Source organism: Silurus aristotelis (assembly GCF_946808225.1).
Source record: "Silurus aristotelis genome assembly, chromosome: 7".
In the NCBI taxonomy this organism is placed as follows: domain Eukaryota; kingdom Metazoa; phylum Chordata; class Actinopteri; order Siluriformes; family Siluridae; genus Silurus; species Silurus aristotelis.
The window spans coordinates 28,409,809-28,435,939 of NC_139580.1; the positions used below are offsets into that span (position 1 = coordinate 28,409,809).

Below are 26,131 nucleotides of genomic sequence, written 5' to 3' on the forward strand. Positions count from 1 at the left end.
TTTCGGAGTCTACTTCATTTCCATTTAAGGTGATCTGATTCACTTTGTTTGTTCGTCTGCCATATTGTTTTACGGGGATCTTTTTCAGGTTAGACAGGTATTGTGGAGCAGCTGACGGTAATAAAGTTATTCACCGTCTGTAATCTTAGTTCCCACCAGCACCAATGATGGGACTAAAGAATCTGCTGGTAAACCAGAGTAGAGTGAGTCAGCGTTTGCTCAGCACACATGAACTCATTAGTTCGAATGAACGAGTGTGTGTGTTTTGTGTGTCACAGGGTGCCAGTGGCTCTACTTAGCCTGCTTTCCTGCTCTCCCACCCTTGTTCCTTGACTCTCACACCTGCATGGAGACATGCAACAGCTCGTTCGTTAGACTCCCAGGGTCACACCTTGAGTGAAGCTTAGACCTGACCATTGATTATTCGACTGTTCACACGTCTAGTTACAACCCGCCCTTCTACATCAGGAAGTTGGTCTGGCTGTTAGCACATCTCCTGTGGAAACTTCCCCCAACACACACACACACACACACACACACACACACACACACACACACACACACACACACACACACACACACACACACACACACACACAGACAGACAAACAAACACACACAGCTCTTCCTGCCTGTTTACACATGTGCTCAAACACCTAAAGGGAGTCAGTAATAGCAGCAATATCCTCCCATGTGAAGGGAAGGATGTGGAAAAGCAATATAATGCTAACACTCACAATAGTACGATCGCAAACACTAGTCAATATTAACCCTTTCTTCCTTTCGAAAGGGAAAAAAACAGCAGTTCTGGTTGGTGTTTCTGTTCCTCGCTTCTCTTTTGGGTTTCTTTTTTTAGATCTGAATGCAGCATTTGCGAGCGACTCTGTTATTCTCTTCAGTTTCATGAAATACGACGTGAAAAATATAAGGCAGAGGAACATTTTTGAATATAAACACGATGAAAATGAAAAGGATTCCAGAATGTTCTGAAATTGTTCCGGATGTATCCTAATGTGAATGTAATGTTGGACTTGAGTCGGGCTTGGCTTATGTTAGGGCTACACGTTTCTTCATACTCGGGGCATAGGGAATACAAAGCTGCTTACACATACTGATGTCTTGACTCACTCACTCACACTCACACTCACTTTCCATCCAGTTACGTTTTATTCACTGTCATGCTTTCTCTCTCTTACACACACACACACACACACACACACACACACACACACGCACACACACAGTTATACCTCCAGATCCATCCAGAATGCCTTTGATAAGGATTTTAAAGCTGCGTCAAAGTCGTGGCGATGTGAATCCAGACACGTCGGTCAAAGATCACAACGTGAAGCCGTTAAAAACGAGAACAAGCACCAAAATGGCTGATTATCTATCAAGAGCATTATTCCAGGCTGATTGGGCCTCGAGTGTCCCTCGGGTGCTGATAGCTCCGATGAAGAAACCGTCCTGCACACAGAGTTAGCAAGGTCACAAATTTCCGAACATGTTTTTCATGTTATATCTATTCCCACCAAACACAGGCCTTCAGAGTAGGAGTGTAACAGTACACATATCCGTACCGGACCATTACAGTACAGAGCTTTCATTTTGGTGCACATGTTCCAATATAAGTTACCTCACAAACACAAAGTTTTTATCAGTTGCTTTGGAACGTTTCGCAGATCAGAACTGAAATTCCCAAAACTACTTGTTCAGCCTCCTCTTCATGTAGTCAACTCTGTATATCATCTGTACAGTTCTCGTTGATCAAATTGCGAATGCTTTGTACATTCATTTAACCGATTGTGTACAACAGTTTGCTGTTTCCTACATTGTTTATGTTCAAATTGATTTAAATATATTAGACTAGTTTTACCTGAACAATTTTAACTCCTAGAGAATAACTAAAGAATCTCGGCATCAGTTCATTGCATTAGTCATTGAATGCAAAATGGTTGAACCAGTTGTCATCATCTGTGAAGCTTAAATTTCTATTGACGTTTTTTTGTAAATGTATCTTGAATTTTACTAATGAAGTTCAACCAATGATCAACTAGTTCTCTAAAACAGGTCAATGGTGAATCTCGTGAACTTTTAATTGGTGACTGACAGCTAAACACAGAGTTACAATTTCTGAAAATGGATAAACAACCAAAGAAACAAACGAACACTAATACAGTACAGTAAAAGTGTGAATCCTGTTCGGTCTCTTGCGATCAATATAAATCAAATATTTAATCAAATAAATAAAGTTAGTTTCTTTTCGGCTTCTCCCGTTAGGGGTCGCCACAGCGGATCCTCCGCACGTTTGATTTGGCACATGTTTTACGCTGGATGCCCTTCCTAACGCAACCCTCCCCAATTTATCCGGGCTTGGGACCGGCACTAAGAGTGGCTGGGGATGGTTCCCTGACCGGGAATCGAACCCGGGTCGCAGCGGTGGGAGCGCTGCATCTTAACCACTAGACCACCAGGGGACCTAATCAAATAAATAAAGTTGTGCTGCTGAAATTCATAGATGACAAACAGAAGAAATTCGGCTTCCTGTATTTTCAATCATTGGAATCCAAACCGTAGTTTATATCAGGAAATACAGAAAATGTGCGCCATCATACTGACAACATGAATAAACATTTTAATGATCTTGTTTGTAAACAATGACAAAAGGACTCGTGATTCAGATGGGATTGAGATACAAATACTTACTTTTGACGGATGAACTAAGTATTGTTTTTTTTTTTAGAAAAGTACAGGGTTTTGCAAGAAATCCAATATGTTGTGCTGTTTGTACAAATTGGTTTTAAAATGCACATACTGGTTTGCAAATATCAAGGACGATTAGAGAAATTCTCCAAAGCAACTGAGAAAAACTGTAAGTGGCAGAAAGCAAGTTTGTTTAGTCTCGGCCTTGTACATACACACACTGGACGATACGATTCGTAGTGTGTTGTAAAACTTAGATTTTAAAGTATGCTGAAATGAGTAGAACAGTTAAATAGATCGATTACTCAATTTAATCAAAATATGCTGAAATGAGTAGAACAGTTAAATAGATCGATTACTCAATTTAATCAAAATAATACAAAGTCTATTGCAATAATTAGATTTATTCTATTCTATTTTGGGATATTTTATTTGTTATAAATTGTTATAAAATATTATTTTATATATTATTTAACCAGTTTTATTTAAAAATAGTTTTAAATATATTAACTGTTGCTGTTTACAAATTTTTATAATAAAAAAATTGCATTAATAAAAATTACAAGCAATTTTATATTTTGTATTTCTTCCCCCAACTGGAAGAAATGTAACCGAACAGTGACTTAAAAATCAAGGTATATACCGAATCGTTAATTTTGTGTACTGTTACACCAATAGTTCATAGTGATAATTTTCTGAACAAATTGTCCGTATAAAAACTTTAATAACTTGAGAGGATAACTAGAATATTGTGTTGGGAAACAATGGTTGGTTTTTGTTGGTGTTGTAGGTCCAGGATGAACCCTTATTGTTAAGGAGGAATAACGGAAAGCACAGCGCTGCAGGATGACATACTGTATAAGGAACCTTCAGCAGATTTGCACTTTGTCATGAAACTTGCTGTGAAAATTGAGAAATGACATTTAAAGTGGCCCTGCGCTCAGGATTTCCCCTTACACTCTGGGAAATTCCGAGTGCCATGTTGCAAAAGTCAAATGATTTATTTTCCTCTAAGCAAAAAAAACTAAAGAAAAAAAAATGAATAAAACCTGAGCCATGTTATCTACATTCCATTTTTAAAATAGATCAAATAAGCGAAGAACCATCTCTCACCCAGGTGTGGTCCTTCCGCAAAACCTTTACCACAATGTTTCTCATTTATGACCTCAGCCTTTTCAGGGCTGACTTCCTGTTCACTGATGATCACAACCCTTTACATTATGTCATATATGATCAGGTGTATTTCTATCAAAGCACTTCCACTGTAAGGGCTCAATGACTTGACTTTTACACCAGGATCCGATTCTGCCAATATATATATATATATATATATATATATATATATATATATATATATATATATATATATATATATATATATATATATATATATTGGTTACAGAAATTTTTATATACGTAGCAGATTTATATGTTAAAAAAGTATTATATTTAAGTATATAATACTTAAATATATAATATAAGTAACTTTTGGGTGTTTTTGTAAAAAAACTGTTTTTATTTTAACCGTTTGTGCTTCTGCTTAAAAAAAATCATTACGTTGGAAACAAACTAAATCTCAGCTGGGTATTGAGATCAACCGATACTCACAGCAGCGGTTTCAGAATCGAAATCAGTATTATATCAGACAGACAGACAGACAGACAGACAGACAGACAGACAGACAGATAGATAGATAGATAGAAAAAAGACAGACAGACAGATAGATAGAAAAAAAGACAGAGACAGACAGAGACAGACAGATAGATAGATAGATAGATAGATAGATAGATAGATAGATAGATAGATAGATAGATAGATAGATAGACAGACAGACAGACAGACAGACAGACAGACAGACAGACAGACAGACAGACAGATAGATAGATAGAAAAAAAGACAGACAGACAGACAGACAGGCAGACAGACAGACAGATAGATAGAAAAAAGACAGACAGATAGATAGATAGATAGATAGATAGATAGATAGATAGATAGATAGATAGATAGATAGATAGATAAAAAGACATACAGACAGATAGATAGATAGATAGATAGATAGATAGATAGATAGATAGATAGATAGATAGATAGATAGATAGATAGATAGATAGATAGATAGAAAAAAGACAGACAGATAGATAGAAAAAAAGACAGAGACAGACAGACAGAAAAAAAGACAGAGACAGACAGACAGACAGACAGATAGATAGATAGAAAAAAAGACAGACAGACAGAAAGATAGATATATAGATAGATATATAGATAGATTGATAGATAGATAGATAGATAGATAGATAGATAGATAGATAGATAGATAGATAGATAGATAGATAGATAGATAGATAGATAGATAGATAAAAAGACAGACAGACATACAGACAGACAGATAGATAAAAAAGACAGACAGACAGACAGATAGATAGATAGATAGATAGATAGATAGATAGATAGATAGATAGATAGATAGATAGATAGATAAAAGACAGACAGACAGACAGGTAGGTAGATAGATAGTACACATTAGCCCCTGACAGATTTAGCAATTTAGTGCAGTGATTGTTCAGTTATTTCAATAGAAATATTGCTCATTGTTGTTATATTGCACATAGTAGAGGAAATAAAGGAAGTGTAAACAGTAAAAAGTCTGTTATACACTGGGGTTATTGGAGGTTGTTTAGAATCTTAATGGCTACCGAGAAAAGCCTGTTTTGCATATCCACATTGTTACATCCGGGCCCTTGATCGAGCGCCCATAACGCGCTCAGCTCCACAAACCCCACACTCTGAGTCCTTCATGGAGGACGAGCATTCGATAGTGGCTTTTCACTACTTCTTCTTCTCATCTTCATTCAGACCCTGATCATCACAGGTTGTGTTTTTCTTTAGAAGTGACGCAACAAACCCTCCTCCTTCTTCTCCTCCTCCGCGCATGCGTCACAGCGTCTCTGCTTGGTGATTGGTCAGGCGCTGTTGCCGTCGCCTCTGAGCTGTGGGTGGGGCTACTGACGGGTATATAAATAAACCCCCGCGGATCATTTTCACTTCACCACTGTGATCGCTGAGCGGCTTCCGGGAGCTCGGTGTTGTGACGTCACAAAAGGTCGTGGTGAGGGGGAAAATAAAGCAGCAAGCAAAACAACAATAAAAATAAAAAGAAACAAACAAAAAGACCTTTTCCTGGATAAATACATGCCCAGCTCAGGCCATAAAAAAAGAAGGAGAAGGAAAAAAAGAGACCCTCACCGGAAGAGTGGAGATCACGCACCGGAGTTAGGACGTGGACGTGAAGCACGCGAGGCTGCGTGGTGTTCGGTTTCTCAATGCATCCCCTCTGCGCACGCGGCAACATGAAGCACGAGATCAGCGCCGCCGTCGGGTTCCTGTCCCGGTTCCTGCGCGTGAAGGGACTGGTAAACGACCGACAACTTCAGACCTTCAGCCAGATCCTCCAGGACATGATGGCAGGTGAGAGAGAGGGAAGACGGGTGAAGATCATCAGTATTTTTACCCCCACCCCCAAAAAAAAACCAACAAAAAACGTGCCCCCTCTCCACCGACAATATTTAATAATGAGCAATTAATAATTAATTGCGGGCGCGAGCGTGTTTTGTTTGCGTGACACAGACCGCGTCTTTGTGTTCACGCGCAGCCACATAGACGGAAACCAGCCGATACACACACTCTTACACACACTCTATAAACCCTCAAATGTAACGTTTGAAGATATCCATTAAAAGGTTGTAGATTTGGATTCTGGAGAATTCCATAAAAAAAATTCAGAGAATGACGTAATGCCCCCAAAACAAACAAACCAAAAAAAAAAAGTGTCCTTATATTTTAATCGTTTTTCCACCCTATGATTAATAACAATCTTTTTTATAAATAGATACAAACGTGTGTGTGTGTTTAATTACATATAAACACATCCACATTATGTATTTACTGTAAATATGTAAATAAGGGAAATGGTTCTCATATTAAATGAAAAACCTTCGTCTATTATTCCTATTTTTGGTCCTGTTTTTTTAGGATTTGAAATAGATTTTTGGACTGAGAGCTTGTAATGGTTGTTTTTTTAGATTTCGATGCATTTTGTTTTGAGTCGTGGTGTTAAAATCCAGTAATGTTACAGATCCTGGAGTATTGGTTTGAATATGAGATTGTGTGTATATATATTTATTTATATTGATGGTAGGATTGTTTGAGATGATTGGTTTTCTGAAGCCCCAGGCAGCTGCAGTGCTGTTTGTAAACAGCTGTTCTTGTCGTTCGGAGACAAAATGGCTGCAGCTGGAGAAGGAGAAGGACTCACCAGCTTTACTCGAGAAGGGGAGGGGGTGTGTTTATTTTTACTTCTTCTCGTAGTCGGTTTCGGCCTCGAATATCTAACATGCTAAGCTTGGGGGGGACGTGGACTTCAATTCAGGGTGTTCATGTTATCCAAATAACTATTTATCATAATTAACCCCTTGTAAACAAAGTCTTAGAACTAGTTTGGTTTGGTATAAAATGGACGCCGTTCTGATGGCGCACAGCAGTGTTGTGCGCCCCCCCCCCCGGAGAAGGTCCTCAGGTAGGCTGCCTGTTTTATTTTGGCCGTCTGGAACGTCCTGTAATCTTCTGTCCTCTTCCTGAAACCTGAAACCTTCCCAGATAAGAGAGTTAAAGGAGCAGGAGGAATGGCGACACTGGTCGATCATGATAATACAAGCACTCTGCTTTTCGTAGGTTTGTGGTTTAACCCTGTGAAGGAACACGAACCTGCCACGTAGCGAGTGAAAGCCGGGTCGAGGCGACGACGCGACCCCTTCGGGTTACCGTGTAAGGTGTTCTTTAAGCCTGGATGCCTTCTCTTTAAGGCCACAGCTCCTCCCCTGCAGCTGCTCTGCCAGGGCTTGAACCTTTTGGCTCTTGTTGTTCAGCTCCATCAATTGAGGACTTTGTGACGCACAGAACGGATTGTGTAATCAAATGGCCGTGTCACGTAGCCCCTGGGAGACGCTCGCTTTATGGCCATTTATCAGTTTTCCAGCGGTGCTTTTCCCACCATAAATCCAAACCTCAGCAGACTTTGTCCTTTAAATTCACTGTAAACACAATGCAGACCCAAATAAGCTGTAAAAGCATCTGGTACGGATTTTAGGTTACATGCACACGATGGCTCACAAAAATAACTCTCGATAAATGAAGAAAAACGGAGGTGGAAGCTTCTTTTATTTTAAAGATTTGTGCCATGAATCTGTTAAATTGTACAGCATTAGCTGCGTCTATTCAGGTTGTATTTTTTCCTAATAAAGGCAGGGATGTCTGTCTGTCTGTCTGTAAAAAGAGTACAAAGACATTAATATTGTATTGTCTTAATTACCACTTGTTCTTGTTTGTGTTGAACTTGTTACACATTTTATACTTTTTTGTTCACAATCGAGAAGCTTCATCACTCGTTTTATGATTTAATCATCGCAAATAATTATTAGTAGAAGTCGACTATTTCATCGGCTTTGCCAATTAGCCAGCACCCATATTTATACTATTGGGTCTCTGCAAAATGCATACGGTTTTCAGCCTGCTGTCTTTGGCCTTTAGAGGCGAATCACAGATACTGCTTTTTTTTTTTTTTTTTTTTTTACATGCGTGTTGCACGGAAAGCATATACTTAATATATTCATATTTATTTTTATAACCTAGTATTTTTTTTTTCTTTCTATTTTGTATGTTTGTAAATAAGTACTATTTTACATGGAGTGTTCGCTTTGTTTTTCTTTTATACTGTGTCCGTTTTAATCGGTTGATTATTTGGTTGTCGTCAAGTACAATCCAACTCGGCTATCAGTATCGGTAAAATCCACTATTGGTTGACCGCTGAGCGATTGCTCAAAATTACAATTGCATTTAATAACATAAGTATTACTGGAATTTCCCAAACGATCTGAACAGCCAAAATAACACTAAGACTATTTAATTTCATTTATTCACAATATAGTTGATTGGTAAAAATCAATACCGATAGTTTTTCCGGGTCGCGTTAGAGTACGAGAGCGGCATCTATAGGTGAATCACTGACACTACGTGCTGTTTCTTTTGACCTTTTGACACATGAGACTTATTTTCCACAATATTTATTAATATAATTAATGGATTTATATTTATTTAATTTTGCACAGTTTTATGATTCTCTTCTTTTTTTTGTTTTTGTGTGTAAACTTCAGTGCCATTGTACATGGATTGTTTGGGTTTTTATCCAGTATCCATTTTAAAAACTATTGGTTGATTGATCAGTTATCAGCAAGTACGATTCAGCCTAGCGATCGGTATCGGTCGACCTCTATCATGCAGTGTTTGCTGTGTTTGAGTGTAATAATTTTCAGCATGATGTAATGCCGATATACTTGACGTGTACAAATAGTAATCCGTAACTACAAATTTTTATTTTTTTTTCCCCTCCCCAGAGCAATACAAGCACCACTGGTTTCCTGATCGGCCGTGTAAGGGCTCGGGATATCGCTGCATCCGCATTAACCACAAGATGGACCCCCTGGTGGGGCAGGCAGGCCTGCGCATCGGCCTCAGCACACAGCAGCTCTACTTGCTGCTGCCGAGCGAGCTCACTCTTTGGGTCGACCCGTTCGAAGTGTCGTACCGCATCGGCGAGGACGGCTCCATCTGCGTCCTTTATGAGTCCCAGCCCGTCCCTATCGCTAACACTGGCATCAACTCCTCCTCCACTGGAACCAGCAGCTCCGTCTCGTCCATGCTGGATAGTCACATCAGCTGCAAGGAAGAACTGCTGGTGATGGGCCGAACCAGCCCAGCTAAGCCCTACATGATGACCGTATCCAGTTAAAGGACACGCCATTAATCACGGGTTTTATTTTTTTTAATAATGCAAAAAAAAAGGGAAAAAATCATGAAAGAGGAGGAAAAAAAGCAGAGGATGTAAAAAATCAGGTGATGGAAACTTCGTAGGTTGAATTGTGCTCGGTTGTGTGTTTGTGTTTTTTGTTTTGTTTTGTTTTTCTCTCTAAACAACCAGAGGTTCAGACCCTGGGGCAGCTATGAAGACGTGAAAATTGCCCCTTTTCCTGGAATAGACCGGTCCGTGTGGCTGGACTTGGGGCTTTTGTTCACGTCTAACAATGGTGACTTTGCACTTTTGCGCTCTTTGTTACTTTACGCTCCACCACCACCACCGAGATCATTGTGAACCAAAAAAGGGTTGCTCTGAAGCCCGGGGTCAGTAGCTGTACTGGTGCTGAGGGGCCGCCTCCAAGAGCCCAGTTTATATCATTTGTTTAGCGCTCAATGAGGCACCGTTCAAATCTCATCCCAGCCCCTGGGTTGCTGCATTTTTGCCAACTTTTGACCTCAACTCCTCCCGGGCTTCTGACCAACCCAAAATTTTAACCACAAAAAATAACTCAACCCCCATTTTTCTTTCCGTATTTTTCTGGATCCGTTTTAACTCTCACCGTGGCCCAAACATTTCGGTTCCTGTACCGAATTTGGAGCTGCACTACATCATCTAAAGATCCTGTCGTGCCAACCGAAAGATGCCGTAGTCTCGTGTGTGCATGTGAACGAATGCCCGCCCTTATATTTTGATCCCTCGAAAGAGAGCATTCGAAAGGGGAGGAGAGGGGAGGGGGATTGACGGGACAAAAAAGTGATGAACTAATGTAGCGTTTTTTTTTTTTTTTTTTTTTTTAAACATTATTTTATCCAGAGGTGGTTTTAACTTCCACTTGTTTTAAAACGAGACCAAGTTCGAGAGTAGCTCTATGAGCAGGGAGAGTGAAGACCATCCCTATCATGCACTTTGTGTGTGTTGGAGAGAGAGAGAGAGAGAGAGACTGTGTGTTTTGAGGATAAGATCACATCATGCGTTTTGGGTTTTATGCTTGAACTGCTCAGAACAGGCTAGACAAGTCTATTAATGAGTCTGAGAAGCTGGAGGAGCAGGTGAGGTGTTTCTCCTCCATTTTCTTCTCTCTTTCTCTGTCTGTATTTGTGTGTGCCAAATCCCTGCCCACGACAGACTGGCAGACAAGAGTCCTGGGCCTGCTGGCACACAAAGAGCTGGAGTGTACTCTTACCATGCATTAGCCTCCTTCCTTGAGATTGAGTGTGTGCGTGCTGGGCTGGGATGGGATTGGGGGGGTCAGACACCACACCAGGGCAGCTAAAATCCCTCCCCCAAAAGCCACCCGCCTCAATCACCACCCACACACACACCAAGTGCACTCCAGACTCACTGAGTCAGAGAGTGAGAACCGGATTTCTGGTTCTCCTGATGAGCATCAGTGTAAGAATTGATGTGTTCGGGGGGGGGGATTCAGGCACAAAGCAAGGATATTGATGCCCCATTCGATTTCTCTCTTTCACGTTAGTCCATCTTTCACGTCCCAAACAGCAGCACACCGGTTCAGGCGCCGATTCCTTTCCAAACCCGGTTGACGCAATTATAAACCGCAGGGTAGAAGCACGAGCACGCAATCGGACCACGCAATCGCACGCCGTTCTCCGGACCTTCATACGCTCCGTCTCACGTTCCAGACAGCCAGCCCTCGCCCCATTGTTTATCAGTAACATCACGAGCAGTTCACCATTCGATTGAAATTTTTTTTTTGTAAGAACCTACGGTTTATCCCACACCGAGCCTCCGGGTTCCGCATCGAGGCTTTGGTCCTGTCGTCTGTTTTAGCGGAAAAAGAGCACATCAAATGCACTATGATCGACGTTGAAGTTACGTGACAGAGGCATTAAAAAAAAAAAGTCTCTCCACGGAATGAATGTATCGCCCAAACTCAGGCCTCCGACATTCAGCAGGACGTACGTGCGCACGCATGCGCGTGACCAGACGGAAGGGAATTTTTTTTTTTTGAGTTTTGTTTGGCAATCATTTCGACAAGTAGAATTATTGTCACTTTCACGCGCAGGCCGTTTCTTCTTTCTTTTTTTTGCGGTAACTGTATTAGTAAGAGCATATCGTAGAGGGGAAAAAAAAAATGCGACGTTAGGCAACGGAAAGTGCCAATAATTGATCTGTGCTGTTTTAATGTGTTCCTTTTGTATTTCATATCCAAAGGCGGATTGCTCTTTCATAAATGAAGCCATTTGTGTCTGGAGTGTTGGCGAGGACCAAAGTTGTTTTTGGTACATAAATGTTTCCATGCTCTGTGCCAATAGATTTTATCCTTTGTTTTCTTTTAGTTTTTTTCGCTTTCATTTTTTTTTCTCCTTTTTTTATTTTTATTTTTATCGAATATACCCAGGAAAAAAAAACCCCAAGATCTGAAAAGTGACCTGTCATGACCTGCAGTCCATCTTTTTATTGTGTATTTCTTAATTTTTTTCTTTTACTTGTTCTTGGGTATGTTTTAATGAACTGCTGTAAATTTGTACAGTTCATGTAAATTGATTGTGAGGACGTTGTATAGATTTCTATATTTTGAAAGAAAAGGGTTTTTTCCCCCCCACCTCTCTGTAATAAAAGATTTCCTATCTTGGCACAGGGTCTCTGAACGCCTGCTTTTTCTTCTCCTTCTCCTCCTTGTATTGTGTTTTGGTTTCAGAACAGAATAGGATGGCAGGGTGGCTGGTTAAATGGAGAAAACCGCTTCATTCTTCTCAGGGGCAGCGTTCAGGAAATAGCAGACGGTGGACGTGGGGGGGACAAAAAAAAACACCATATCGGCCGGACGTGGGCCGCGCTGCAGCTGTTCTGTCCTGCCAAATAGGGACTGGGCGTAGACGCGCGCGCACACACACACACCATGTAGCTCAGCCACCTGGTCCTGAGCATAATGCATTATTATTATTATTATAGTATTACCTCGTTCTATAGTGTATATGGGTGTGGCTACTCAATTCGTACGCAAACACAATTTGTACTGCGCAAATGCTTACCTTCTAAAGTATTTTGAAATAATTTAGCAGTTTTTTATAATCCTGTTGAGATACTGAGAGTGAGAGAGAGAGCGTGACAGATATAATGGATTAATATATTTCATTAAATTGAGAAATTGATTAATCTCCACCAATTCAATTTTAAATAAATAAACAGCATCTCTGACATCAATAAATAGATCAAGACTCCATAATCGATGTTTCAGTGTGCAGTTCTAATAAATGGAAAAAGTTTTTATTTTTTATTTTTTACATTTTCTAGTTAATTTTCTAGAGATATTTTCTACCAAACTGTTTTACTTCTTTTAGCATACAAATGTCTGCCTATAAGAAAGGCACAGGATTGTTAGTTATTTATTCTATATACATATTCTTTAATGAATTCATTGTTTTCCTCTTTCATTTGCACAAATATTCTTGAATCTATACATAAAACACAAACGTATCGATATCGCTGGACTGGGAGTGGCATTGATTTCAGAACAAGTCGTGTTCCCCGGGATGGCTCGAGTAACCACATTGGGTGTGTATGAAATTATAATTACAAATCTAAATTTTAATGTCTTATATTATTCCTTTTAGGTTTATTCCTAAAAAAAAAAAATAAGCCAGTGGTGAGAGAAAAACTCTTGAGATTGTCCCTGAGAAGAAGAACCTTGAGAGGAACCAGACTCAAAAGGAAACCGGTTGATGAACCGAATGTTCATTACAGTTCCATCATTGCTGAGGTTACCAAATGTTCACTGATGGACGCTTGTTCTTGGCAGCTCTAAGTTATTGCAGCAAATCTTTAATATTATTTATGAACCAAATTCTTCATGGATCTTCTGAATCGGGGTAAGAACTGAAGATAACTCCATTCATAGGTAGGGCAGAAGGGAAGAGGATCACAGCTCGACATTTACACAGCGAAAACAATGGCAGGCCAAAGCTCTATATCAGGATTTTATTTTTATCTTCTCTCTCCACCGCTCTGTGTATCAGTCAGACGGTGTTATGGAGGAAAGTCGACGTCTTCTCAGTGCGTTGGTTTGTGGCATAGCAAAGCGCTGACTCCTGTGAAAAGTAACTTACCACCACTTTGTTTTCGTTTCTTCTGGTTTCTAAAGTTCCCTAAGAGCGACCAAAAACATCTCACTCGAGTGCAAGGAGTACAAAGGCAGAAGGACGGAGCACGGCAGAAGAAAACGTGACGAAATCGAGAGATGAGTCATTTCCTGCCGAATCGAGCAACTGTTCCTGACCGTCTGCATGGAGAACACTACGGGAGAACATGTACATGGCCAAGAACAGACTGATGAGTTAAAAGCAAGTATGAAATAAAAGTGTAGTCTTAAATGCACAGAAGCCTGGACTTATGCTCACCTGTTCCATTCTATGTTGATAAATCTATCATTCTGATTTCTAAAAGTAAGGGAATACAGATTGCTTGGTCTTTGTTTTTCTTGGTCAGTAACGAGTGAAAGCCCAGCGTGACCTGCCCGTGTTTTTCTAGAGAACCTCTGGAAATGTGTCTGTGTAGTTTTCTTTAGCTTCCTGTAGCCATGTGCAAAACCAAAAGTTTTCTCCTTCTTGTTCGGAAAAGACAGAGCGTCTCTTGTGCACACTTCGGTGTGTGTGTGTGTGTTTAACTAAAAGAATGCTCTGGTGAGAAGAAGCTCACCTGCTTCAGATCTGCGCCACACCTTTGCTCGAGGGCACGGTGCAGCCGACTCATCTCTTTCAGCTTTCCTCAGCTGCTTCTCACCTGATCCACAGAGAGGAAAAGCCAGTAAAGCCTGTCACAGCTCCTTGAAATGTTACATCTTCGAGGTGCAGAGAGAAAAAGGAAAACTTGGGGAATTAGCATGAATTTCAGAGCGTTTAATGAGATGTAAGATGCTAGCTTCGGTAGCTGTGTGAAGAAGGTAGCTCTGGCGTGTAGTCACCGGGATTCTGGAATCTGATTGGTTGGAAGGTGTGCAGTGTTTTTACCAAGGAAACATATTGATTATTTTTTTCCCGAAGCATTTGTTTTGCATGATTGTGCTTATTTATAGTTGCTCTTTGACCATGTCTCCTAGATGAAGCCGGGTTTTCTTTGAGCCAAGTTTCTTCCTCCTTATATCGTCTCGGGGGTTTCCCCTCGCTAGTATATATATATATATATATATATATATATATATATATATATATATATATATATATATATATATATACAGTGGGTACGGAAAGTATTCAGACCCCCTTAAATTTTTCACTCTTTTTTATTTTGCAGCCATTTGCTAAAATCATTTAAGTTCATTTCTTTTCCTCATGAATGTACACACAGCTCCCCATACTGACAGAAAAACACAGAATTGTTGACCTTTTTGCAGATTTATTAAAAAAGAAAAACTGAAATATCACATGGTCCTAAGTATTCAGACCCTTTGCTGTGACACTCAAATATTTAACTCAGGTGCTCTCCATTTCTTCTGATCATCCTTGAGATGGTTCTACACCTTCATTTGAGTCCAGAAATTTTTGATTATACTGATTGGACTTGATTGGGAAAGCCACACACCTGTTTATATAAGACCTTACAGATCACAATGCATGTCAGAGCAAATGAGAATCATTAAGGTCAAAGGAACTGCCTGAAGAGCTCAGAGACAGAATTGTGGCAAGGCACAGATCTGGCCAAGGTTCCAAAAATTTTTTTGCTGCACTTAAGGTTCCTAAGAGCACAGTGGCCTCCATAATCCTCAAATGGAAGATGTTTGGGACGACCAGAACCATTCCTAGAGCTGGCCGTCCGGCCAAACTGAGCTATCGGGGGAGAAGAGCCTTGGTGAGAGAGGTAAAGAAGAACCCAAAGATCACTGTGGCTGAGCTCCAGAGATGCAGTCGGGAGATGGGAGAAAGTTGTAGAAAGTCAACCATCACTGCAGCCCTTCACCAGTGGGGCTTTATAGCAGAGTGGCCCGACGGAAGCCTTTCCTCAGTGCAGGACACATGAAAACCCGCATGGAGTTCTCCAAGATGGTGAGAAATAAGATTCTCTGGTCTGATGAGACCAAGATAGAACTTTTTGGCCTTAATTCTAAGCGGTATGTGTGGAGAAAACCAGGCACTGCTCATCACCTGTCCAGTATAGTCTCAACAATGAAGCATGGTGGTGGCAGCATCATGCTGTGGGGGTGTTTTTCAGCTGCAGGGACAGGACGACTGGTTGCAATCAAGGGAAAGATGAATGCGGCCAAGCACAGGGATATCCTGGACGAAAACCTTCTCCAGAGTGCTTTGGACCTCAGACTGGGCTGAAGGTTTACCTTCCAACAAGACAATGACCCTAAGCACGCAGCTAAAATAACGATGGAGTGGCTTCACAACAACTCCGTGACTGTTCTTGAATGGCCCAGCCAGAGCCCTGACTTAAACCCAATTGAGCATCTCTGGAGAGACCTAAAAATAGCTGTCCACCAACGTTTACCGTCCAACTTGACAGAACTGGAGAGGATCTGCAAGGAGGAATGGCAGAGGATCCCTGAATCCAGGTGTGAAAAACTTGTTGCAGCCTTCCCAAAAAGACTCATGGCTGTATTAGATCAAAAGGGGGCTTCTACTAAATACTGAGCAAAGGGTCTGAATACTTAGGACCATGTGATATTTCAGTTTTTCTTTTTTAATAAATCTGCAACAGTGTCAACAATTCTGTGTTTTTCTGTCAATATAGGGTGCTGTGTGTACATTCATGAGGAAGAAGAAATGAACTTAAATGATTTTAGCAAATGGCTGCAAAATAAAAAAGAGTGAAAAATTTAAGGGGGTCTGAATACTTTCCGTACCCACTGTATATATATATATACAGTTTCTCACAAAAGTTAGTACACCCCACATATTTTAGCAACCATTTTAGTGCATCCTTTTAATGGACAATACTATAGAAAGGAAACTTGGATATATGTTAGAGTTGTCAATGTGTAAAATGCTGGCAGCACATACAGTATATATATATACACACATCATAAAACTATGTGATGGATTGGTTTAGAAGTTAGCATTTGTATCATGATGCAAATCGTGATTGTTTTAACCATATTTGCATCAGTAAAAAACAATTTATTTATATATAATTATTAGTAGATGTGCTATAATTGTATTATTTCAAATGTGACCAATAATCTGTGAACAATATTCGTTATGTAGATTGATTTCTCCTCGCTAAACTGTTTCTCGGGCACTTTCTCCCATCACCATTGCTGCTACGTCAATATAACACATCACAACACTAAATAAAATATAGATTAACATGGCAGAGGTAGAGCTGCATCTTCCTGGAGACAAAACAGGTAAAGAACGTCTGGTTTTATTTAATCTTTTTTTTTTTGTGTTAGAAGTCTTAAGTGAATTGATGATTTGCTGTTTGTCTGAACCAAATAAATAAAAGTGAACTATCTGTACAATATTCTCTCTGAGAGCGTCATCTTTTCATCAGTGGCCCTGTTTATGATCATGCCATGATACGCAGAAAACATGCCACAGGTATCCATCATGGTGTTTTTTCTGATTCTTATAAGGAACTAGCGTTAGAAACTTCCATAAAGCTGAGGGGGCGAACCAGTGGTGATTTTTTATCTCTCCTTAACAGCCCAGAAGGTCAGTGGCTTGTGGTAAGGAAAAAAAAATCCCAAAGAGGGAGAGAAAAAAAAGAAGAAACAAAGGCAACAGCTATAATGTTTCTCCCAGCTCCTGTTTTTGCATCAGCTTTGACACTAATGTCTAGAAAACTCAATGACCTCCATGGTTTGATGTGTGTGAGCTGATTGTAGCTTCTTTACAGGGATGAAGAAGTTTGCAAGGAGTACACACATCGCTTGGACTGTAATTTGAGAGCGGAGGAGTGAACGTGTGCGCTGAAGCGAACACGTGGGGAATTTAAAGCCCACTGCTTGTAAACAAGAATGCTCACACATGCGAGTGAAACTCTGCAATGTTTCTGAGAAGTGAGAGAAGTCAGCACTACAGCTGTTTCCTGTTTTCTGCTGAAAAGAACACCACAAACCCGAGAAACATGCTCTCTCTCACACACACACACACACACACACACACACACACACACACACACACACACACACACACACACACGCGCACATGCACAGATAAAGAAAAAGATCTGCTCTGTTTAAGATCATATCTCAAAATAAGCCAAATGTAATCATCCAGAGTTTCTAAGGCAGTAGATAACACACGAACACACACACACACACACACACACACACACACACACACACACACACACACACACACACACACGATCACATTCTCCATTAAACACTCCTACACAAATCTAAACAACGCTTCATGCAAACACACCTGTGAGTCACACCACACTCACACTCCCACCGGCTGTTTTTCTTTTGTGTTGTATCAGTATCTCTTTGTTCATGACACACACACACACAGACACACCTATAATCTTGGTCTCAGTTTTGTAGAACAATTTACCGGATTATAACCTCTGTAAACAGTTCTGCTTGAGAGTTCTGATATCCAATTTGGAGGTCTGGTAAAGATTTCTGGTAGAGATTTCTGGTAAAGTGTTCTGGTGAAGGGTTCTGGTGAAGGGTTCTGGTATAGTGTTCTGGTGAAGAGTTCTGGTAAAGTAAACCTGTAAAGTCACATTTATTCTCAAGCAGAAAGGAATTAAAACAGATCCAAAGACAGTGTAATATAACAGTGAAAGAAATGACATTATGAGTGAATATAAATGACAGAAACCACAGTAAGAAAAACAGGACACAAATAGAGTTTGGACACTCTGGACACTGGATACTCCCAAAGGAAATCATGGCCAATAATGTCAAAAGCTCGGTTCTTTAGGAACGATGCACTGCACTGGACTTCATCTCAGTCCTCCATGTGATCTCCTATACAAACTTACATTTGCAGGAAATCAGGAACATCAATCCCATTAGTCTGCCCATATGGAACAACAGGGCTGTTTCTGGGAGGAAGCAATAATTATAAGAGCAGAAGTGGACGACCTCACAAACCAATTTGAGGCCACTAGTGAACATCTGGCAGGTCAATTTAGCAAAGAGTAAGATAAACGAGCAGTTGAGCTAAGATGTGAGAGTAGAACATATTAAGGCCAGTCATACATACAGTGACACCACATACTGTATGAAGGAGCACAGTAACTACTGATAATTAATATTAATATTAATAATATCACGGATGCTGATAATGACAGGGAGTTCAGAGGACTGATCCAGAACTTTGTGGGCTTGTGCCATCGAGCTGCCTCCAGATAAATGAGGGGAAGACCAAAGAACCGGTGGTGGATTTCCACAAGCACAAACACACTTCACTATGACCAGTGAACATTTAGGGAAAGAACATTAAGAGAGTGGACTCTTATAAATACTTGGGTGTTCATCTGAACAGCAAATTGGACTTGACAGATAATACAGATGTAATTTATAAGAAAGGACAGAGCAGACTCTTTCTGCTGAGAAGACTAAGGTCTTTTGGAGTGCAGGGAGAACCACTGAAGACCTTTTTTTTTGACTCAGTAGCTATCTCTTATTGTGTAATCTGCTGGTGTAGCAGCATCTCTACTGCAGACAGAAAGAGACTGGACAAGTTGATCAGGAAGGCCAGCTCAGTCCTGGGGATTCCCCTGGACACTGTACAGGAAGTGGGAGAAAGAAAGATGGTAGCTAATCTATCGTTATTGCTGGGGAACGAATCTCACCTCCACAGTTGCATCTTACCTTACCTTACCTTACCTTACCTTACCTTACCTTACCTGATCTTACCTTACCTGATCTTACCTTACCTTACCTTACCTTATCTGATCTTATCTTACCGTACCTTATCTTATGAGATGTAAATATAGCTGCACCTTAACCCAGTCTTTGCTAAGGTGATGTGTTTATGTTGCAATTCTGTTCAGTTTTGCATGAACACACAAACACAGACACACTCATAGATACTCAAATACACACCAGTCCTGTTTCTCGTCTAGAGGGGCTTTATTCTTATTTTTTACTCCTTCAATACAGACAACGAAGACAATGCCTACTCTGGAACTCAAGTCTCTACTCAAATCAACATGGCCGCTCTCAGTATCAGCTGCACACAGGACACAAAAACAATTCTTGAGTTTTACTGCAAGCACATGGATTAGCTTTAAACCAATCAACACCCTCAATGTAGAAGTAAACATTCCCTCGTCAGAGTTAGCAGGCTAGTTTGTTGCTAGCAAAAAGCAAACATGCAGGTGTCCATGCTTGTTTTCTATTCATTTTGTAAAGCTCAGATTTTGCAATTCTAAAGGTAGTTGAATGCGGCGTTATGTTTTGCCTGGTAGCTTGACAGTGACGGTTCAACACACCTCACCCACATATATACAACCACACACACACACACAGGATAAGAGCAACCAGCAGATCAATCTTTTCAACAGGTGGTCATGTGACATTCTTGAAACAACAGAGAGAGCTTCAACCACACTATTCCACACATTTGCCTTTGCTTTTGGCCATGTACGTGCTAAACGTGCAGCCTTATTTGTGTGTGTGTGTGTGTGTGTGTGTGTGTGTGTGTGTGTGTGTGTGTGTGTTTGTGTGTGTGTGTGTGTGTGTGTGTGAAGCAGCTCACCCAATTTAACCTTCCAGAAGGAACTGACCTTACACAACAGCTCTTGTGACAGAGTTCACCAGCTACAACTCTGTCACGTGTTCTTTGTGCTGGATATGTTCTCAGTTTAGGACGTGTTTTTAGTGCAGGACGTCTCTTCAGTTTAGGACATGTTCTAGTTGCAGGATGTGTCTTCGGTTTAGGACCTGTTCTCAGTGCAGGATGTGTCTTCGGTTCAGGATGTGTTCTTGGTGCAGGACGTGTTCTCAGATGATGGAATGAACTGCACCATACCTTTATATCTCTACTTTTTATTTTTAACCCAAGAATGATCACCACTTGCAAGAAAGGAGGAAAAGAAGTTTGCTGAGTTCTTTCTTGTGTATAATTGTCAGCGTGGGGGAGGGCACATGTGTGTGTGTGTGTGTGTGTTTAAACAATGGCACTAGTTGGACAGTGCGCTGTGTGATGCCTGGCCAAGCAGGGGGAGGGTATCTCCTTTCAAAATGGTGCTGAGAGTGAATGAGTGGAAAGTTCTTTGACTGTGAGTATGGACAGAGCGTGTGTGTGTGTGTGTGTGTGTGTGTGTGTGTGTCAGTGGGTGGAGGAAACTTTCAGCATGTAAACAATCCTCGCAGCTTTACCTTTTAACCAAACTTTATGGCTGGTTTCCTCCTCCACCCTTCTCTTGTTCCCCATTTTGTCCAGGATTGTAAACACAAGTGCACATGGTGTAGGGGGGGTGGGATGGCGAGAAAGAAAGGGAGAGTGGGAAGAGGAAAATTTCAAGCATCTGCACCTGGTTTGACAAGAGCTCTTAAATCTCGAGACGAGCTCAGGTTTATTCTATTCTTGTGAATGTAAAAAGACAAAGAAGAAAAAGACTGAAATGTTACATCAAAACGATTTTCTTTGTCGTGTTTCACAGAGAAAACATTAAACTGTTGCTACAGAAATGTTACTATAGCAACAGGCCTGAGCCTCATTTTCTGTCTGATAATCGATTCCAAAGTGAGATGAGAAGAGCATTTGTGTGTGTGCATGTGTGTGTATATGTGTGTGTATATGTGTGTATGTATGTTGCTTGGCAGATATTAGATTAGATTAGATTGTTGGCTTAATTTATTTATTCATTCATTTCGAAAGAAAGAAAAAAGAATGAATGTATTTGGAAAGAGGTCAGATCTCTAAAGGTCTCTCCCCACCCATAACCTTTAGATAGCCTGAAATGTAAAAGTGTGTGTGTGTGTGTGTGTGTGCAACATGTGTTTGCTTTATGCATGTGTGCGCTTCTTATGCAATGGCCTTGTAACCAGGCTACGTGGTTAAACAGCAGACTGTGACACTGCCAATGATATTTGGATTAGAATGTCCTCCCTCAGCCATGCCCCCTCCAAGCCCCCCCCCTTCCAACTCCACCCCTATAAGCCCCACCCCCTCTCCTTTTCTCTATCTCTTCTTTGGAACATTCGTGGTCTTTACTATCTGACTCCTAAAAATAGAAACCGTCTGACAGCTGTGTCTTAGTCGCCCAGTCATTCAGTCATTAGCAGCCTCTTGACCTTATATGACTTTTCTAGGCTACCTTTGGACTATTTTATGAGTTTAAAATGTAACAAGACCAAGTCTGTTATTAATATGTTTGTCAGTTGTCCCAATTTGTCCACATCAGGTATTCACATGTTGTTGGTTGTTAAAGGAAACGTCATGCGGTCAGATAGAATCGCAATAAAAATGCAGGGTAACACACACACGGCCATCGAAGAATAGATCTTTCACTTTTTCAATGTGAATTCAGCTTTTTATTTGTATAAATTAAAATCCTATTTGAATGCTCATCTTGTTGGAGTTTTACCGTGTGGTTCTGAAGTTTTGTCAGATTTGGATACTTTCCTACTGATGAAATGTGATCACAAGTGGTCAGTGGAGACGGATTAAAATAGCACCGGCTGGCTCGGACGGATTCTTGTGATCGGCCTGTCCAGTAAACATTGGGACTAAGTATGAGCAGGAGGAAATCGGACAGCTTGGGATTTCGGGAAGAATGTGGTGTAGGAAGTGTAGGAAGTACACAAACAATGTAGTTGAGTTAAAGTGGAAATACACTCTGTAAAATGCTCCAGTAAAAGTAAAAGTGTCCCTTCAAACATTTACTTAAGTAAAAGTACATAAGTATTTGCCTCCAAATGTTCTTAAGTATCCAAAGTACTGATTTATTATGGGTATAATGTTCCAATTATAATTTTTGTCACAAGACTCTTAATCAACTCAGTTTATGTGAAAAGACTGTAGTTACTCCTAGCGCACTAATATATTAATAGAACGATATTAAAGAGTCAAACACTGATTGATATCGATTCAAATTTTGAAGAGCCCAAAGCCTTTTTTAACTACTTTAAAATAAAAAGGTGTATGAGTATGAATGAGGCCACGTGTGTTGTGGCGAGTTCGAGTCAGGAGATTCGTCCATCATTTATTCGTCTCTAAATGTTCTGCTTGCAGTTGAACTGACGCTGAACTGTATGCTGATGATAAGTAGATGCCACCAAGCGCCAACCCTGATTGGTGGTTTGCTGCATGCATGACCATTTACGTTTCATCCTCGTGAATAAAAAGCAAGGACTTGTGAAGTTAAAGACTCCCAAATGGAAACACTTCAGTTAAGTACATATACACTAAAAAGCTAAATGTAAAAAAATTACATTTTCTTCCTTACCTTCAAACACTGGGTGTAGGGAAGGGCAGGGGGTCTTAGTCTGGAATTCATGTGTGTGTGGTGGTGGGGGGGCTAATATTCTGCATTCAATAAAGGATGTAACTCATAGGAAATAAAATATAGTAACGGTTTAGAAATCAGGTTCCTCAGATGAACACGGCTGCTCACAGCATTAACAGGAACATAAGTATATACACGGTTTTAGCGTTCAAATCAATAGACAGATATATGTATTTGTTAAATCTTAAAATGTGACTCTATATGCTGTTTTTTCCAAAAGAGTGTGTGGGAAGGATTCTGTTTGTCCACATCCTATGCAAGGACGTTTGTTATTCCTCTTTTGCTTTCACTCTGCCCTGCTGTGGGGAACTCAGGGGAATTCTGTGCACTGGAGTGATTTCTGATTGGCACTTGAGAAAACTCCCCTTTCACTCTATTCTCACACCGGTGTGCCACATCTGATGAAATCGTGTGGCAGCAAGCTGAAATCACGAGCTCGTTTAAACACATTCTGGAGATCTTACAGCTATTTGTTGTGCTTGTAGAGATCGTTCTTTTAGCTGAAACTTTGTTCTCCTTTACTGCAGATGCTTCTTTTCCCTCCTGCAATTTCACTTTTTGGCGATTAGATAAACCTGATCTCAGGACGTCTGGAGAACCTGGTGAACCTGCCTTTCGTGTGTCCCCTAATATATATACAGGTGCATCTCAATAAATTAGACTATCATTAAAAAGTTGATTTATTTGAGTAATTCAAAACAACAAGTGAAACTTGTATATTATATAGATTCATCACACACAGACTAATATATTTTAAGTGTTTATTTCTTTTCATTTTGATGATTTTGGCTCACATTGAACAAAAACCCACCAATTCACTATTTAAAAAAATTAGAATTCTTCATTAGACCAATCAAAAAAAACATTTTTAGTGAATTGTTGGCCTTCTGGAAAGTATGTTTATTTACTGTGTACAGACTCAATACTTGGTAGAGGCTCCTTTTGCTTTAATTACTGCCTCAGTTCGGCGTGGCATGGAAGAGATCAGTCTGTGGCACTGCTGAGGTGGTATACACCATGGTCATATAATCAACTTTTGGTGCTTTTGTCAGTGTGGGTAGGGGGCCAAGTAAAATGAAATCAGCATCTCCATAAAGTTGGTCAGCAGAGGGAAACATGAAGTGCTCTAGTACTTCCTGGTAGACGGCTGTGCTGACCTTGGACTTGATAAAACACAGTAGACCAACACCAGCAGATGACATGTCTCCCCAAACCACCACTGACTGTGCAAACTTTAAACTGCACCTTAAGCAACTTGGATTCTGTGCCTCTCCTCTCTTCCTCCAGACTCTGGGACCTTGGTTTCCAAATGAAATGCAAAATGTTCTTTTCTTTCATCTGAAAAGACAACTTTGGCCCACTGAGCAACAGTCCAGTCAGGCTCAGGAAACCTTTGCAGGTGTTTAGATTGAATCAGCTGATTTGAGTGTGACATCACGAGTCTCCAATATTAAACTTTTTTCACAATATTCAAATTTTCTGAAATGTGAATTTTGGGTTTTTATTGGCTCTAAGCCAAAATCATCAAAATGAAAAGAAATAGACACTTGAAATACACACACACACACACACACACACACACACACACACACACACACACACACACATATATATATTAGGGTTGTGCGTCAACATAACGGTTGAGAAACCAATTTACATTTCAAATATTGGTCACAAATTACTACTTTCTAAATAATAAAAATATAGTGCATCTACTAATAATGAAAATGTGTTAAAAACGATGCATCATACATACGTGATACAAATGCCAACTTGTACAGATCCCTCTATCATTACTATTCATTACATATCATTACTATTTGGACACATACTTGTGTAGCTGTCCAGACAGTATGGCTTTTGTTTTTTGACATGCTGGACATGTGTGTATATTTATTTTATTATTTTCAGGACTGTGGCCATGTAGACCTACTTCGCGTTATCTCTACAGTGTTAGCATTAGCGCATTAGATCAGTGTTAGAATTAGAGCATGTGCGTATTCACGCAGCAGACGTGTCTTTAGGAGCTTTTTGTCTGAGCCTTGGGCTTTACTGTTAATTCTGTCTGTTCTCAAATTACCAGAATTCTTATCTCAGTCTTGTTCTGGTTTAAAGTGTGTGTGTGTGTGTGTGTGTGTGTGTATGTGTGTTTTCATAGTACCAGTATTCTCATCTTAGTCTTGTTCTGGGTTAATGTGAGGATGTGTGTGTGTGTGTGTGTGTGTGTGTGTGTGTGTGTGTGTGTGTGTGTGTGGGGGGTATTTTCATAATACCAGTATTCTCATCTGAGTGTTGTCTGGTTGTGTGTGTGTGTGTGTGTGTGTGTGTGTGTGTAAGGGCCAAGGCTCAGGATGCGGTATAAGCAGCCAATGAAGCTCCAGCAGAGGAGCAATGAGGTGATTTCCTGCCCAGTCACACCTCGTTCAGGTGGGCAAGGACAACAGCGGGAAAGAGGACATCCACACACACACACACACACACACACCCACACACACACACACACACACACACACACACACACACACACACACACACACACATCCCTTACTTTACACTCTCAACTAAAAGATACATTAAATTACCCTGTAAGTGAAAACTCTTAGCTTGGAATGATGTCAATTCGAGATACAAAATCAGAAAAGAAAACATGAAAGCCTCAAGAATCACCTGTTGTTTTTGTACACAGCAAAAAGTATTGGGACACCAGACTTTTCCACTCCATATATAGTTCTTCTACAAACAAGAAGGCCAGAGACATGCAATTATACAGGACGCCTTTGGATGCGCTAGCATTAGTCCAAAGATGCGATGCATTAAAATATTTTTTTTTCTAGTTTTTTTGTGATCACGACTATTTTCTCGCGATCTCGACATAAGAAACATTGTTTCCTCATGATCAGTACTTAATTTTATGTATGTTCTAGAGGCGGCATTATTACAGCATCATAAATGGTTGCATTCGCTTTTACTTTGTTCAGGGACTGAAATAGCTCTGTGTCAGTCAGTGATTGAAAACATACTGTAGAACTGTTTGACAATTGAGGAAGAAGGCTGTCAGGTCTGCTATACATGAGAAACACTAAAAAGGCGCAAAATTTCTCGCGCGATACAATTACATCGTGAGAAAACGGGTTTTACTTT

At 40.3% G+C, this 26,131-nt stretch overlaps 1 protein-coding gene and 1 long non-coding RNA gene across 2 annotated transcripts; both read left to right on the top strand.

Annotated features, from left to right (window-relative positions):
* The first annotated feature begins 5,745 nt into the window (after positions 1 to 5,745).
* Positions 5,746 to 12,209, top strand: btg1 (B-cell translocation gene 1, anti-proliferative). The gene is made up of 2 exons (XM_083547344.1): positions 5,746 to 6,168; positions 9,150 to 12,209. Exons 1-2 carry the CDS (start codon positions 6,024 to 6,026, stop codon positions 9,542 to 9,544), a joined length of 540 nt encoding a protein of 179 aa, XP_083403470.1. The 5' UTR covers positions 5,746 to 6,023; the 3' UTR covers positions 9,545 to 12,209.
* Positions 12,210 to 20,631: 8,422 nt separating this feature from the next.
* LOC310728755 lies at positions 20,632 to 25,653 on the top strand. Its single transcript, XR_014534326.1, has 2 exons — positions 20,632 to 20,758; positions 25,328 to 25,653. It is a non-coding gene; the product is annotated as an uncharacterized lncRNA (long non-coding RNA).
* Positions 25,654 to 26,131: the final 478 nt, after the last annotated feature.

Coding starts and splice junctions, on each gene's coding strand:
- btg1 (XM_083547344.1), top strand. CDS start 6,024: ATGCATCCCCTCTGCGCACGCGGCAACATGAAGCACGAGATCAGCGCC. Junction 6,169..9,149: donor CCTCCAGGACATGATGGCAG/GTGAGAGAGAGG, acceptor TCCCCTCCCCAG/AGCAATACAAGCACCACTGG.